This window comes from Mytilus galloprovincialis, chromosome 6, assembly GCF_965363235.1.
Source record: "Mytilus galloprovincialis chromosome 6, xbMytGall1.hap1.1, whole genome shotgun sequence".
Lineage (NCBI taxonomy): Eukaryota > Metazoa > Mollusca > Bivalvia > Mytilida > Mytilidae > Mytilus > Mytilus galloprovincialis.
The window spans coordinates 41,928,294-41,946,937 of record NC_134843.1 but is presented as its reverse complement, the minus strand read 5'-3'; the positions used below and the strand labels follow the sequence as shown (position 1 = coordinate 41,946,937).

Here is an 18,644-nt window from a genome sequence, read left to right as displayed (position 1 = left end):
TTGCTTTTTTGCATGGTTTTAGACCTCTGTCCAATAATTTAAGGGTATGATTAAGCGCGCGTTATACGTTTTACCCTGGCATTTTTTAATGTGTTTTTTTTAAGTCAGGAGCATCAAATTCAGTGGTTGTCGTTTGTTAATGTATATTATACTATTTTTTTGTTACTTCTTTTGAACATAAATCAGGCCATTAGTTTTCTCCATTGAATTGATTTATATTTGTCATTTCGGAACCTTTTATAGTTGCTATCCGGTTTTGGTTTTGATTCATTGCTGAAGACCGTATGGTGACCTATATGAATATCTTCTAATTCATTTGATCTTTGGTGGATAGTTGTCTCATTGGCAATTACATCACATCTTCTTATTTTTAGATGATACATTCATTTATCTTTACAATGCAAAACCTTTGTTCAACTCAATAAAGTACACATTAAATTCTCACATAATTTTATTGTTTTTATATCTGATATTTAACAAAACATATAAAATGATCTGAAATAACTGAAATTCAGATCAGCTTTAGTATTTATCTATAACTTGATTAACAAAGTTAGACAATAGTGACATGACTTTCAAAACAAAAAGGCAAATCTTAACAGCATTGAAACAAATCGGAAGCGAACTCATTAGTAGCAGCGGAAGTATAATTATCAAACTTCGATCGGGATCAACATAACGTTAAAGTGAACTAAAACATGACTTGCACATTGATATGAAAAAAGTTTAGGACATGTAGGTATGTTGGTGTTAATGACTTGCATTAAAATACAACCGTAAACACTGATAAACTCCGTACTTGCGCCCGAATTTTGACACTTGTATTTATTTTCAATTTTTTTCAATCGTATTTTTCTGCCCTTTTGATTGGTAGCAATATTGACGTATCCTTCAACATTACCCAAATTTTTTTTAAATAAATGGGATTTTATAAAGCTCTTATATTAAAAAAATACAAATGTATATGATCATTATATAAATTGGCATGTGTAACACACATATATCAATCTTCAACCAATACACATATAATCAAACACAAAATATTATTGATTAAAACGAAAAAATATAAAAAAGTAAATAATTTAAATCACATAATTCAATATTCAATCACAACAAAAATAAACATACAAGCAAATAAAATATGATGTTAAATAAAATTCGACATACAAATAATGTTCTATATCAATACTCATTCATTCCAAATATATATGAAAATAACAGGTCAAAGATATGAAGTATGTTAAAAAAAAATTATACTGCAAAGGTAAAACAGATGACAAGTTTCGGAATATCAACTTTATCAATTCATTATCCAACCAATTGATAAGGAACATCTGAAAATACTGTGTACTATGGTAATTTCATGTAGTTTGTTTATCTCTGCCATGCGAAACAAATACCATTTTTGAGCTTCTCAAAAGTTTTAAGAACATAACAATTAAACTATTTTTTGTACATTCCGTTATAAAAATTTGTGGGTAATAACTATATTGGCAAATGCAATATACGTGATATATACTTAATCTTTCATGCCACATCACGTTTATTAGGTAAATAAAAGACAAAACATAAATAAAGGAAAGTTAAAAACTTAAAACATATAAGCATTTGAAGAAATAGAACCTGAAGCATCAGCTAAAACCCTAAATGGTCATCAATAATGTTTCAACTGTCCTTATTATATTTCAACTATCTTTATTTCTTAAAATTTGCAATTTTTATATTCAAAGGTACCTGGTATAGAATGCTACTGTATGTCTTTATTTAATATAAATTCACTTAATCAAGTATGAAATTAAAACATGTACAATTATTAATCTACTGTACAAAAATGATGACATTTTATCTGTTGTGAATTAACCAATTACATTTCTATTTTTTTCTGTTTTGTGATACAAAGACTTTATGTATAACCATTTAATTGTTTCACAGCTTCTTGTCTGTGCCGCAAAAATTGATCAATGTTATCTGATCTTGATATTTCAATATTTGGAGACAGTGGACTGGTGCAGGTTACCTGTAAAATAGAAGAAAAAAAAGTTCCTTCAATTAGATAAGTATAACAAATCATTTTCATAATCTAGTTGTCTTTTAAAATGAATTTAGTATTGTATACGACTGTTATTGCTAATAAGGTAGATATTAATCTACAATACTAAAAAGAGTAATGAGGACAATGAATGATTGCGACTGACTAACTCTTTAACTATTTTGTTTTAGAATGTTAGTGATTCAGTCAAACAAACAAAAGCCATACTCCAACTCGTACATTGAATAGTGGAAAATAAAAAATAATGTGCAACAACAACACCAAGCCCACATTAAATGAAGTTTCCCTATTTCTATTTTGAGAATCAGTGTCTTCAAATTTAAAAATGACAAAGTAAACTGGAGCTTAAATCATGTGATCAAGTTTCCTAATCACTCACCGAAGGTTAAACGCTAGACAATTTGGTATATAAACCAAATAAAATCAAATGCGTGGAATTGTAAGGAGTATAATAAGTTGAGTTACGTCCCTGGAAACAAACATATAACAAATAACTGTTGAATTCCATACCTTACACAGTTGCTGATAAGCCTGTTCCAGGTAGATTTTTGACCATATTAAATTATTTCTGAATTCAGTTTCCCCTCCACACCACTTTTGACCAAAGCTGATCATAACCTCTGCCGAAGGACGTGGTCCTTTATCATTTATATATCGATGTAAACTGGGCTCAAACCAATTAAAGTAGTCAAATATTATAGTTGGTTCATCCCTGTTCAATTTAACTGGCTCTGGGGAATTGTGTAGTTGAACAAATATGGTGCACCTAAAACATATAATATAAAGAATAATATAATTTAATATTCTTTCAAAAAACTACCATAACAGATATACACGTATTCAGTAAAAAATGGGTATATTTTGAAATAAATAAAAAAAACCACTACCACATAGAAAATCAGAAATTACTGAGGTAGTTAATCATACGAAGATTGTTGAATAACCATGGTGTTTAATAAAGAATCACACAAATGTAATTCATAATAGATGTATTTTGGAATAACGAATTGAATGAATCATTAGAATTGGTGCCGTCGAATTGCATTCGGTAAATACCTATGATTACAGATTAAATAAAGGCAACATTAGTATACCGCTGTTCGAAATTCATAAATTGATTGAGAAAAAAACTAATCCGGGTTACAAAATAAAATTTAGGGAAACGCATCAAATATAAGAGGAGAACTACGGCACAACAGAAACACAACATTAAAATGTAACGCACACAGAAACGAACTATAATATAACAATAGCCATAACTATATATATATACATCTCCATGCCTTATATATCATGTACTGTAGTACGCCGCTAGATTAAAACTGACGAGGAAAGGTAACACACGGCCACCGAAAGCTTTATTATGAAGCCCAGTTGGTCGTGTGGTCTAGCGTGACTGCTACAGTGAAGGCGATTTTGGTGTCACGATATCTCAGTAGCATGGGTTCGAATCCCGGCGAGGGAAGAACAAAACATTTGCGGAAGCAAATTTACAGATCTAACATTGTTAGGTTGATGTTTAGACGAGTTTTATATATATATACATACTGTTGTCAAGTCATTAAAGATTGCATATTTTGGCGTTAATATTGAGTCACTGATAAGGTCTTTGCATCGGAACTAAACACATTTATTCTAAAAACAGTTGTTGGCATGACACGGGTTATGTTCTTCTCATATATGTTATGATGGTATGATACTAAACCCCTAACGGGAAGGATTGTGCCTGATGTTCATATGATGAAATCATAATCTTTCAGTCAGTTTAATTGAAGTCTGGAGCTGGCATGTCAGTTAACTGCTAGTAGTCTGTTGTTATTTATGTATTATTGTCATTTTGTTTATTTTCTTTGGTTACATCTTCTGACATCAGACTCGGACTTCTCTTGAACTGAATTTTAATGTGCGTATTGTTATGCGTTTACTTTTCTACATTGGTTAGAGGTATAGGGGGAGGGTTGAGATCTCACAAACATGTTTAACCCCACCGTAATTTTTGCGCCTGTCCCAAGTCAGGAGCCTCTGGCCTTTGTTAGTCTTGTATTATTTTAATTTTAGTTTCTTGTGTACAATTTGGAAATTAGTATGGCGTTCATTATCACTGGACTAGTATATATTTGTTTAGGGGCCAGCTGAAGGACGCCTCCGGGTGGGGGAATGTCTCGCTACATTGAAGACCTGTTGGTGACCCTCTGCTGTTGTTTTTCACTTGGTCGGGTTGTTGTCTCTTTGACACATTCCCCATTTCCATTCTCAATTTTATATAACTATAACACCATCTTGCTATCTCTTCTGGTAGGCTGTTGAAATCATTAATTGTGAACGTTTATACTTGTTTGATTATACGAATATTTTATCATGAAATATGCGGTGTTAAAATTGAAAGTATGTTCTTTTACAGAATCATCTCTTGTTCTCTCCATACATATTTTATTTCGAATCTTTATTGTTGGATCTGGGTTTGATATTCACGTATGGTGATCACCATACGGCATAATATATAAAAAAGCATCTAATCATTATTAATAAAGAGTTGAAATAAAATCTTTCTTTAGTTGTTACCTGCATTTTCGAGTTGCAATGATCTGACCATTCTGAACCCTTATGATTATCCCACGATCGAGGTAGTTCAGCAATGTAAGTGTCATTTCTTCTTGCTTTTTGTTTTCCAAAAAACACAACGGAAAATGTACTTGATCAACATCATTTGGACCATATATCTGTGAAAAAATATAATTTACTAAATTATTGATAAAAAGTAAAAATAACAAAATTAACGAACGCCGATGAAAATTCAAAACGGAAAGTCTATAATCAAATGGCAAAATCAAAAATTCAAACACGTCAAACGAATGGATAGGTAATTTGAAAAAAAGATAGATTTTTATTTTTACTTTATCATAAAATGAACTGTATTTGAAGAAATGGTTATGTTTGTTTTCAAGCTGAACGCTTAGCACAATTGTAATGTATGAGATACTTAACCGTCGTATTACTATAATTGGCCATAGATATTCTAAATGATATAATTTTGAAAAATTAGGAACAAATAGTTCTTTTTTTTAACAAAATAGATGAATTCATAGAAAAGTTACTCATCATAGATACCAGTATTGAAATTTTATATTCAATCATCTGGTTTATTATCAATTATAATGCAAATTAAAATTTTTGTCGTTTTTTTTTAATCTTTTTTTCCTGAAATCCTAAAATAAATATTCAATTTTTCGTAATACTCTAAAATTATTCTTTGTTGTTATTTCGGATTAAATATCGGGATATACACCCATACATTTTAGTGAATGTAAATAGTAGCACTATTTTTAGATATTCAGGGAAATCATGATTCGATCATTATTTGCCTAAAATATTATTGCAAAAGAACTTGCGACTCAAAAACGTAAATAAATAAACACAAACAAATAATTACCTGTATCTGTTAAAATTTCTGATGGACCTTTGAATTTTAAATTAAATCTAAATATCTATGAGTCAAACAGTAAATTTGTATAATTTGCCGTGTTTTTAAATTTTATGTAATCTATAGCCGAATAACTGTTCTGTAACTATATATATGGATTATAAGAACAAAAAATCGTTCACCATACAGAGATAATTGGCGTTCAAATTTTCGGGTTACAATGCTCTTAATAGTTATCAAAAGTACCAGTCTTAGAATCTAATACGCCAGACGCGTGTTTCGTCTACATAAGACTCATCAGTGATGCTCTTAAACTATGTATTTGAACGTTTCTGCTAGTTGCATTTGTGCGAGCGCCACTGACGAATCGCATTTTGACGAATCACTCGTCTGGCGTATCATATTTCGTCATTGATTTCAATGTACATTCTATTTTAATTTCTGTTATATCATATTCACACATTCGCTTTATATTAACTGTTGGGTATCAAGTCTATGTACATACACAATCACTTTTTTTCAGAACGTTTTACTTTCAATAGTTTTAAAATGTATTGTTAATTATGAGACGACTGTGGGTAGCGCTTGGATATGGGATGGAAAAGATTACATAGGCATTCACAGGGTTTTCATTAAGAATTTAACAAACTTGAAGGTTATAGATATAAGAGGATGTGGTATATTGCCAATGAGACAACCTTCCATCCAAGTCACAGTTTGTAAAAGTAAACCGTTAAAGGTCAAAGTATGATCTTCAACACAAAGTCTTGGTTCAAACAGCACAGCAAGCTATTAAGGGCCCCTAAACAACTAGTGTAAATCCACTCAAACGGGAAAACAACGGTCTAATCTTTAAAAACGAGAAACGAGCTACAATAGGTACCAACCTTCACCCTTATCTGAAACACTAGTGTGACATTACAACAAAGAAAGACATATGTTTATCAATTTTCGCATTCTTAACTCTAAAATACCTCCGACTGTTTAAAGAAATGCCTAATCATACATTATAGATCCAAATTTATCTATCTAATAACGTTTATGATGATTCCATATCTATCCTTGAATCAACGATGCTTAAATTGCAACATGGAGTATAAATAATAAAAACTTCACAAACGATACCAGACCTCTAGGCTTATAATTTTGTACGTGAGACGCGTTGCATGTCTTGAAAAGATGCATCAGTAACGATCGAATAAAATATTTAAAAGATAAAATAAAGTAGGAAGTTGAAGGTACTGAGGACCCAAAATTACAAAAAGGTTTTGCTGATACAGCCAAGGAAATAATTTCATAGAAAGAAGAAACGCCATTGAACCTGTGTTACATATGGGCCTTAAACCATTAGTTTTATACATTGGGAGTTACTACGAAAATTCTGTTTACCACTTAAAGATCACCAAAAAGGAAGTTTTTTTTCTTCAAAAAGAAATCAGTTTTCTATGGGCACTTACTTGTATTTTTAAATTAAAGAGGACTTGACAATTGGCTTTTATTGTCAAAAGGTTAATGTCAACATACTTTACATCATTTTTAAACGGAAATTAAATACTTGAAGGTTAATTTTAATTCAAAAGAGGTTTGTGATGAACTATCAGCAGTGTTGTAAGTTTAACAAATGTTCTCACACAAAAATAAGAGTCACCCACACTTTGCCAACAATCGTACTTCAATCTAAACAGCTTATCTTTAATTATTCTTTTTACCTTTAGAAAAGACTGATCACGGAAATTATATATAAAAAAGTTGGTTTCCTACTTCCATTTATTTTAATTTGTAAATACAAACCAGTGGGTGATTAATTTGACATCAATCACTAAACAGTATCTGAATACTAATTTTCATTTCTTTTTCTTTTACAAGGACACTGTTTATAATCAGCCTTATATCACACAAAGATGCCAGGGTAAAACTTTTAAGGGACCATGTTTTTCTTTTATGCGATTAAGGCATTTTCTCATACAATCACATCATTCAAATGAAACGTAGTCAAACTAGATCTGTAAGCCGTTACTTTTTCTTCTGTATACAAATACGTTGCAGGTTAGCAGGCATAACTAAAATAAAATCTTTGTGGTCAGAAAAAAACGGCGGACTGTAGGATAAAGATGGTAACAGTATTTGTGCATACAAAATATTAAATTCTGAGTAAAAAAAACCCACGTGACTATAAAGACTACCTCATTTTGTAGGTGAACATTTAGTTCCATATCGGAAGGTCCGTAGTAAAGTCGACATCCTCTAGAGTTATGCACAGTATGGCTACCAAGATCAACATGTCTGTACCCAAGTTTGAACACCATTGTGGGATCTGAAGAAAAATAAAAATACAGTTACAACCTGAATCACCAACTTAACTTATTGAAGATAATTAAGGCTTATTACTTCACACATGTGTATGATATAATATATTATGGACAGATTTTTTTTTGTATTTTTTTTATTTACATTTAACATTCACTAGTATATATATGTATATAGATACAGACAAATATACTGTAATAATAAACCACCCTGTAAAAAGTAAAATAACAAAAATACCGAACATTGAGGTACGGGAATTTTATACGAAAGTATTTTAAGATTATTTCGTACATAGTTTTCTTTAATTATTTCGGTTCAACAAACGGAATATGTCAAGGTAAAAAAAATGACGAAGATGATTTTATACATTTATCTGATATTTGTTTACGTATTTTTTTTTTAAACACTGAGCTTAAAAGCGTGGGGGTCGTTTTTTTCTCTTTCTCGGACTCTGTGATCGGGTGTTTTTAAGCTCGGGATTTCAAGATTGATCCTTTCGGGATCCAGGAATTCTTTTTTCATATTTCGAGATGTCGGGATTCTTTTTTTTTTTAATTCGGGACCTTGGGAGTTCATATTTTTTAAGCCCGGGATTTCGGGATTAGGACAAATCTGACCCCCTCTTTAAGGAATGTGTGTACATTTTTCGACTGGTATTATGTTTTGCTTATTTGGAAGCAACAAGCAACCTCATTTCGCAAATAAGTTGATTGATTGAGAACAATGCTATTTTAGAGGCATAATTTACAAGTATAGAATTTTCATCAAATTTCCCGTTTTTTTTCTTCTAAAAACAACTTTGTATTATTTCATTCATGATGTCGTCGAAAGACTTTCTTATTTCTTACCGACTTCTCTGTCCTGTAATGAATTATTTCCTTGGGTGGGGTTGATAGCATCAATTCCTTAAAAAAGAAATACATATGCAATTGAATAGAAGAACATGTGTCCACAAGTCTGCAGGTGAAGTAGTAAACACAATTTCTTTTGTTTGTTTTTCTTAGTTTTTTTTACTATAATACCAGTATTTGATATCTTGTTTTGCTTGAAATTTGCTTGAATGTTTACTATGAATATGCGAGTTTATTGCATCAATTCATGTTAGTATAACAAAATATTTTTACTAAAGTATTTCTTTTTAATGATATGATACTAACAGGTCATTTGATGCTGCTTAGGTTTCACAAAATTCATATCATAATTGACGAAATTATAGCTAATGAGTTCAGTTACACCTAGGTTAGACCGAAAGTCAACTGTAACTAATTTATCTGTTTTGTTATTTAAAAAAAAGTAATATAATCTTGACATAACTTGATAGTATAACAGATTCAGGCGTGTATATACCAAGTTGCTACAACATTGTGTCAAATTTCTAAACATAAAACAGATTATGAAGGCTTACAGATATCTCGATAATTCGTTACTTTTTATGGTTTAAGTATAACTTAACAGATACAAAGCATTTTACATGTCTCGCGATAATCACAAATAAATAAACCAAACCACAAAAACTCCGGAAATACCTTAATTTGGTATAATCTTATAAAGTGTTCAACTGATATGTCAAATACAAGTGAGTGTTCAACTTCATTAGTATTCTAAAGTATTCTGACAACGTTTCATATGATAGAGATATTTTGAATAAAGAATTGTTTTCTATACTCGCAAACCTGTTTAATCCTCATTCGGACGCTTTTAACTGCATATTTTCTTCGGTTTTAGTTTTTTACCAGGATTTTTTTTTATCTCTCGATCGATTTATGACTTTTAAACAGCAGTATTCTACTCTTGCCTTTATAGATTTGAAAAAAAAATTGTTTCATGGGATTTGACACAGTATCTTTTATTTGTATTTAACTGAGTTGATACACCGTAGTGCATAAACAGTTTGGTCAAATGATAAATAGTTTATAACTTGAAAAAAGAAATGATGAAACATACCATCAACAGGCTTGACCAGTCCATTTGATATTGGTTGCATTCGAAGATCTCTTAAATCTGATGGAAGATTGCCTGATGGTATTATGTTTTCATCTATATCAATTTCACCTGAAAAACAAGTATTTTAGTATTATAACAAAGTCATCGATTTGAATAAATCCTCATTTCACAACCCTTTCAATAAATGAAATGGTTCATATATACATTTATTCAAACTAAAACCATACACATATAAATACTTTTCATTATAGGCTATGTGAAAAGTTACAGCACCAATTACCCTTTCTGGTTTATAATCTTTCCAAAATGTACTTATTTGAAATATTGTTTTATCCTCTACAAAATATATTGTTTCTTTCTGAAAATAAAAAAAAAAAACTTTTCATAAATTTTTTGCGTACGAATAGCTTGTCTGGATTAAATAACATTTGGAAGGCTCAAATCTTAAACTTTGAAAGCATATATAAATACGCAATTAATAAAGGAGCAAGACGACAAAAACGCACATAAAAGAATAGCCAAATCAACATCAGGATCGACTGTGTCTTCGGGAGTCCGAACACTAGTTTCTTAATATTTCCCCGAAGGAGAATAAAAAATAGGTATATCATGAATCATGTCAGTACCGAATCACGAACTATTGATCATATCATACCATCAGGGACCACCAGTCAACCAACGGTGATATCGATCCAGTGCTGGACCATCAGTGACTAGAATTTAACCAATGGCGATATCGACCCGGTGATGGACTGTCAGGGACTAGCAGTCAACCAACGGTGGTATCGATTGTCAGTCGTTTTAAGGACACGTATAATTATGGAATGATTAAAGCACTGAATAGCTTTGTTGTGATTCTAGCAATTATCATACATTTACATTTTCTTAAAAAAATCATATCTCTATTATATATATTTTCTGTCAAACTATTATCTTCGTGTGAGCGTGTGTGATGAAAATTGAAAGGAGAATGAAAGCAAGTCAGACTTCACAAGTCATGTTCATAGGAATGCATAATCCGGGAAAGATAAATTTGATTACGGTAAATACTGTTTAAATGTTTTGATATTTTTTTTAATGAAACATACTAATCTGCCTATCACATTTTCAAAAATAAATGTAACCCTACAAACATTAAGTTTCGGCCTTTTACCACTTTAAAGATTTCCAGTACATCAGGTATTTGAGATATCAACTAGAAATTGTAAACTTTTGTTTAACAAACATAAATTGCACGATGGGTTGTTGAAAATGCATTTACTTAGAATTCCTTTAATAAACATTACATAAATGAGCTATATTTAAGTCAAAGAACGAGTTGTGCTGGCTTACGTATTTTCCATTACATTGTTACAACAATTATACCAGATTTTTCCAAGTAAATACAAGATTCTTTAAATCAGAAGATTACCGAAAATGTAATGCAATTATAAAAAAATAACAAAACAGACAAAAACAAATTTGTTATAAATCAAGCAAAACATTTGACCTTGACACAATTGTGATAAATAAATAAGATGGAAGTATTTAGATATAATCATGTATTATTTCCTGTTTATGTGATCAGGCATATCACCTGTCAAGTCACGAAAGGAAGGTCACGTTTGTATATAGTAGTTCGAGACCCCCAACACAGATTTTAGACATCAGCAAACATTTAAACAACTCTTTGATGATTATTAATTTACTATGAGAAATATGGGATTTAAAAGAGATTATCGAGGATGCCTATAATAATGGAACGTTTGAAAAAAATTCTAGATATGACAAGCATATCAGAACGGAATTTATGAATGATTGACAATTTACTCATCATAGATACCAGGATAAAATTTTGTATTTATGCCAGACGCCCGTTTCGTCTTTATTTCGTCTTCAATATGACATTAATTATAAAGGAAATCAAGTTCACTTTTAACATGCTGGACTTATAAACTACAAAAGGACAACGTATCAATAATTGTTATAAACTCATTTCTATCATACTGATTTTGTATCGCAATATTTTTGTCCCATTCAAATCCAATCTCACTTTTTTACAAATATGTGAATGGAAATGGGGAATGTGTCAAAGAAACAACAACCCGACCAAAGAACAGACAGCTGCCGAAGAATGCCTTTATGGGTCTTCAATGCAGCGAGAAATTCCCGCACACGGAGGCGTGCTTCAGCTGACCCCTTAATAAAAATGTATACTAGTTCAGTGATTATGGACGTCATACTAAACTCCGAAATATACACAAGAAACTAAAACTAAAAATCATACAAGACTAACAAAGGCCAGAGGCTCCAGACTTGAACAGGCACAACAATGGGCGGGATTAAACATGCAAACCAAACGTGTTTATGTAATTTATACGTGTTTCTCGTTTCTCGTTATTTTTATATAGATTGGACCGTTGGTTTTCCGTTTGAATGGTTTTATACTAGTAATTTTGGGGTCCTTTATAGCTTGTTGTTCGGTGTGAGCCAAGGCTCCGTGTTGAAGGCCGTACATTGACCATTAATGGTTTACTTTTATAAATTGTTATTTAGATGGAGAGTTGTGTCATTGGCACTCACACCACATCTTTCTATATCTAATCAGTAAATAGTCAGATGCATACAGTAGACAATTATTGCGTGTTAAGCTTACATCTATAAACTAAATTGTCAAATCAATAAGTCGCATTGAACAACGACTAACATCTTATACTGAGATCTTTAAAGACAAGATAAAACTTTGTTAAACAAGTAACATTAAGATAATAACCGGCAAAAAGATGCACATTTATATGATTGAATATCGTATAACCTTCTAAAAATTTTAATTTTGAAGATTGGGAACTTCAAAATATTGATCACGAAAACAATTTATAATTTAAAATTAAGCTACAAATTCAAGCGTATCTAATCTTTGCATTCATTCAATTTTGTTCTAAGACCCCGTTTACACTGACAAAAAAGATCGATCTTTGGTCCAGTGTAAACGAGTAAGTCAGATCTTCAATCGGACTTAAAAAGTCTACCTTTAGAGGTGGTTTTAAAAAGATCGATCTTTTTTTGGTGTAAACGCTTGTGCGATGTAAATGCGAACTGGTCTTTTTAAGATCGATTCAAATAAAGATCGATTCAATTTCGTTGCCAGTGTAAACGGGGTCTTATTAGCATATTTAATGTTTAAGGTTGGCACCGCAATATAAAAACTGCAGGAACAGTATTCCTAAATGGTGGTGCAGGATCAAGTTAATATATAGTATTGAATGCTCTCGTCTAATTTCTGCAGCTCGGATACCTGCAATTTAGACGGTGATTATGTACTGCTATCTTGTTAATCTCTTGTTTGTTTGCGTGCACATATGGTAACCTCGCAAGTGGCTTCAACTTGTTGAGGAGAATGTATCGAAAGCAATTTCGGAAACTAGGCAATTGTTAACACATTTTAGATGCTCCGACAAAAGACCAGTTAAGAAATTGGCAATGAATGCATTATAATTTTACAAAGAATTCAACATGAAATATTTGTCGCTACAGTACAAAAAATGATACCCCTTAAATGTGTTGTCTTTATAGACATTAACACAAGAAATGTGTAGCATTCAATGAAAGTTATAAATGATGACGCACATTAACTTCCTATTGATGTAAACGTAAATATATGTAAATAAAGGCAACAGTAGTTTACCGGTGTTAAACGTCATGAATCGATTGAAAGAAAACAAAACCAGCTACAAAGTAAAACCGAGAGAAACACACCAACTATAACGCCAACATACATAGAAACGAATTATTTGATAACAACTGTAAGCCCTATATCTCCTTTCAATCTTGTTTATTTTATTGTAATGCATCAATAACAACTTTATGAACATCACCTGGAACAAAGACAGGACAAAAAGAAACGAAAGTCAAGTAAAACCAATTATTTTAATAAATGTAAGCGGAAATAAAAACAAATAAGGGTAATCAATCTGTATACTTTCTGCATACCTTATATGTAGAATAAAACGAGAGACAGGAGTCAAAAGTGAAATCTTTTAAAATATGGAACTCCAAGGAAAATACAAAACGGAATTCCCTTTACAAATGGAAAAATCAAAAGTTCGAACACGTCAAGGGAACGAAAAACAACTCTCATATGTCAAACTTGGAACAGGCATTTCCTTATGTAGGAAACTGTGGAAAAAGCCTGGTTTACAGCTTGATTAAATTTATGAAAACATATAATAAATCTGCTCGATAATGCTTTGAATGAAAAAAAACATAGTTTCTTCATTCCTATTGAATTTCAGCACAAAAATATCTTAACAAGAAATGCTTAATGACAACTTATATGTTTTCTTCTTATTTCTTTTTAATGTTTTTCGTTTCTCATTACTCATTATTGAATTTTAAAAACCGTAGATATATTTCAAGAGACTTTGAAAGTATATGCAGTCAAAAATAGGTTGATGAGTTTCGATCTTGGCTGCATAAAAACGACAAAAATATATACGTGCTTAGCAAAAAAAATAAAGCTACGATAGTCTATTCCGGTGGTAATACGATTACTACTGTTGTCTTTTAAGATAATTTTAAAAATTTATTATGTATTGTTCTAGCAAGAAAATCACCTACAATGGCAGTTTGTTCTAAATGAAAAATAAGGAAACTTCAGTACCATAGAAAAGAAATCCTGTAGTTTCTGTATTCAATGACTATGTCTATATTTGTATCAGAATTATTTCCTATGTTTAATATCGTTCGCAAAGATAACGTTCCTTCTATTGGTTTTTCGTAGAGTGAAACCAAGGACATTAACATATAATTAAATTGTTTTAAACTGTCTTCAAGTCTGAGATTCAATTGTAAAAAAAAACCCAACATTTTGAAATAAACTAAAATACTTGCTGAATATATGGCAAAACCTACACCTTACAATGTTAAAGCTGCATGGAATATTCGATCTAATATAGTCTCATAAATTTATACGTCATGTCATTGTATTATACTATTGTTCTCTGCTTTCTATCCATGTTTTATATTATGTAATACATGTTGTTAATTTTGCCATAGCATGTCTATACTTTTGCAATAAAGATTCATTCATTCATTCAAGTATTCTGAATAAAAGACAATTTATTTATATATAATAAAAAGTGTCCAATCCACCTAAGCATTACATTCCAAGTCCGAATATTTTTCATATTTTCCAATGCGTTCTTAACATATTTCATTCTAAAGTACTTAGTCAATGGTTTCACGATAAGATTTAATTTTCAAACACATTCATCCACAAAAATCAATAGTTTTGAATAAAATTATACCTTGATATATATATGTTCCCTACGACATATTACTTAATACTAAGGGATGACAATATCATAGTTAATTTCTTATGATTAAAAATAAATAAAAAAATCATTGATAATAGCATTAAATAAAACGAAAACGTCATAGATAATAGAAACACATAGATGTTTATTTAATCTGTGTTATTGCACCGATTGGTACTAAATGGGTATCATTATATACCCCCTCCAAACGCAATACGTGCATTTGCCTGTCGCATGCCAGTAAACTTTTTATATCGTAGTGTTCTTATCACTGAGGGAATTGGACATTTGTAACAGATCTTTGGTGGTTTCTTTTTAAATTTACCAAAAACTAAGACTCGGGACAATCGAGAGCTAAATATACGGGTATGGTATATCGGGGCCTTTTATAGCTGACTATGCGGTATGGGCTTTCTTTGCTAATTGTTGAAGGCCGTACGGTGATCTATAGTCGGTACCTTTCTAACCGAAATGCAGCTTTACTAAACAAGGAAAAAAATAATGACTAAAATATTGTAATACTAAGTGATAGATTTTTTTAATATAGTGCCGACTAAGCATCAAAAGGAAAATGGAAACTATAACCCTTTTTATCAAAATACAGAATAAAAATCAAAAGTGGTTTCAGAATCTGTACGTATTACACAATTACTGTGGATTCATTATTATTCGTTGGATACGAATTTTCGTGGATTTTGTGGGTACAAGTGAACCACGAAATTAATTGTCCAACGAATGGCATATTTTCTATAGGATTGTACACAAACTTCGGCAAAACCAAGAAATTAAATATCAGTGTACAATAAAAAAAAAGCAAGGTTTCCTTAATCCTCTAAAATTGGTACCTACTAAATAAATGAATCCACATTATCGATACCATAATAATAATCATTACTATCATACCTTTGATAACCTTTTCCGGCATTGAGTTTATTTCTACATTCTGGTCGTCCTACAATGAAAAATATTTCAAATATAGATGCAGGTAAAAAAAGGAGCATCTAAATAAATAGTTCTAAATGATAGAGCCTTGTCAAAAATCTTATGCACGTCTTCAAGACTTAGCTAATCATTACGAAACAATGTTTTCAGATTTGTTCACGAACATGTTTCATTTGTTGAAATAACAATCCAGTCCTACTTTTCTCCTTTCTTTTGTTATTTCCACATGAAGATCAACCTATAAAATTGTTCTCAGACGTACCTAATATATAAAGTGCTATTTTCATTTATGACAATGACACAACGCGTCAATATTTTCCATTTGTCAAACACATTACGACAGGTGTCTTTAAAAGAACAAGAATTGTTCATCCGCCCGGAGCACATGGCAATCTTCTTTGAAGGGTGTTATTTTATCTTAGTCTCAATTTTATTTTTTATTTAAGACTTTGTTCATGTATTTAAAATTGAATTTATCTATCCCTGTAGATTACATTCTAGACTTAATACTGTAATATAATGCAAAAGAATAAAAAAAACGACTAAAAAAAAAAAAAACAAACCAACAGTCGTTTATTAAGAGTGTGGTAAATTCACTTTGTCTCTAATTCCTTACCTTACTGATTTCCCATGAATGGTCAAAACATTCAAAAATATAGTGTTCTACCAAAATATAGCAACAGTTATACAATAACTTTAAAATATAAGGGAATATTGTAATAAATATTTGTTAACAAACTCTGTGCGTTGCGTTACCAGCTGTAAGTAACTGCAGAAAATTGTTGTTTTACAATTAAAATAATATTTTTTAAATATATAAGAAGATATATTACTATTTGTACCATCATATTGTAGTCTTGTGATGATCGTGGTGAGTTTGAGTCGTCATGGTGATCAATCACTGGTTCTTTACTCGGGTATGTGATCTCTAAAAAGGGAAAGTGTATAGAATAAAAATTCAACTTGATTATATAAATATGCTGCATGTTTCATGAAATTTATGGTCAAATATGTTCAGCAGTTATACAAGCAATAAAAAAAAAGTAAAATCACAAAGATACTGCACTCCAAGGAAAATTCAAAACGGAAAGTCCCTAAACAAATGGCAAAATAAAATGATAAAACACATCAAACGAATGGACAACATATCAGTTTAAAAGTAAAAGAACTGAAAGAGTAAAACACCAGTAAACCAAAAAATGTGCTTTCTACTATTCTTCGTACTTTCTCACTAATTTTCTGTATTGAAATTGACTGAATGATATGTTAGACCACAATGTCATTAATATTGCTTATATGAATCTAAACAAAAACTCTTAATATAATGTACTTACACTCAATTAAATTAATAAAAACAATTGTTCATGTTTGTTCCCGGAATCGTTCCTTTTGGAGATGATTCGTTTTCCACATTTATTGATTGTTGTCTTAATTACCATTCTAAATCGTTGTATGAGATTTGAACATCGATAAGCTACTGTTGCTTTAAGGATGTACTTGGGTGAGGTTTTGGAAATTGTGTCAAATGTTCGGACTCCTTGGTGTTTTTCCATACAATACAATGTAAAATATTTTGCCCCATAACACCCATTTATTTTTTCATATAAGACTTAATAGCTCATGAAAGGTCATTTGCCAAAATTTTAAAAGATTCTTAATTTTCATTCCTTTGTTTTGAGACCTAATTATACCAATGCAAATATAAGGTAAAAGTCCGAGTCAGCCTTTTTCCGCCATATTTTAAATCTCAAATATCTCGAAAAGGAGGTCCATGACCTATCAATATTTTTAGCTTATTTTATTCCTTAATTGATGCTCTACCAGCTTACAGTATCAATTTTAACTTTTTAATTTATTAAATTTCACCTAACCTCACCTAAGTACATCCTTAATTTAAAAAAAAGTGTTTGATGTTTACCGTAAACAAATGAACATCATTGTCTACTAGTATATTTCAAATTTTTATTATCATCAAAACGTCGCTTGGTTATTAATATTTTTGACATTATTTTAGGAAGAATAGTTACACCCTTACACCAGATAACTAATACTAACCATGTTTACTGAGAAATCTATATGATCTATATGGTTCGGGACCATCAAGTCTTCCATATGTTTTCATCTCGTGAATATCTGGTAGTTTGTTTAATGCACATCGAAATCTTGTTTTCCACGTCGGCCAATCTGACTGATCGACGCCTTCTCTGAATCTTCCAGTGTGTAGAGCCCATTCCTAAATAAAGATGAATTATAATATTATTTTATTATGTTTATCTATCATGAAGATCTACATGCAATTCAAAGGACGCCAGATTCGGAATTACAATATTATGGGTTGGGATTGTGACATGCAAAGGTTATTGTGTTATTTGATAAATTGTTTTTATGAATAACAACACAGATCTGTAATTAAAAGTTCAACTATGTTAAATAATTTAGCAGCTACAGGACTTTCATTTTTTAACACTCTATTAATATACACGTGTACCTGACTATAAAAAAACCTCATCTAAGATACCAGGCTCATAAATTGGTATGCCAGACCCGCGTTTCGTCTCCGTTGGACTCACCGGTGACGTTTGAATTTATAAGAAGAAAAAATTTATCAAATACAAAGTTGAAAAGCATTTATAAAAAAGGATATCATTATCAAGCGTATGACATGGAGCTCAGAATAAATCATTAG

General features: G+C 30.9%; 1 protein-coding gene across 9 annotated transcripts in view; it reads right to left on the bottom strand.

The window, feature by feature from the left end:
* Positions 1-433: 433 nt before the first annotated feature.
* Positions 434-18,644, bottom strand: part of LOC143079603 (interferon regulatory factor 8-like) — a 51,977-nt gene continuing 33,766 nt past the window's right edge. For 6 of the 9 annotated variants that reach the window (XM_076255025.1, XM_076255028.1, XM_076255029.1 and 3 more), the window contains exons 3-11: positions 18,014-18,191; positions 16,792-16,886; positions 15,920-15,968; positions 9,723-9,830; positions 8,627-8,683; positions 7,655-7,785; positions 4,613-4,770; positions 2,561-2,816; positions 434-2,017 (exon numbers count right to left, since the gene is read on the bottom strand). In XM_076255025.1, the coding sequence (XP_076111140.1) occupies positions 1,904-2,017; positions 2,561-2,816; positions 4,613-4,770; positions 7,655-7,785; positions 8,627-8,683; positions 9,723-9,830; positions 15,920-15,968; positions 16,792-16,886; positions 18,014-18,191 (1,146 nt within the window). In that variant the 3' untranslated portion in view covers positions 434-1,903. The remainder of the gene's footprint in view (positions 2,018-2,560; positions 2,817-4,612; positions 4,771-7,654; positions 7,786-8,626; positions 8,684-9,722; positions 9,831-15,919; positions 15,969-16,791; positions 16,887-18,013; positions 18,192-18,644) is intronic. The other 3 variants (XM_076255032.1, XM_076255024.1, XM_076255026.1) reach the window with 2 other exon arrangements.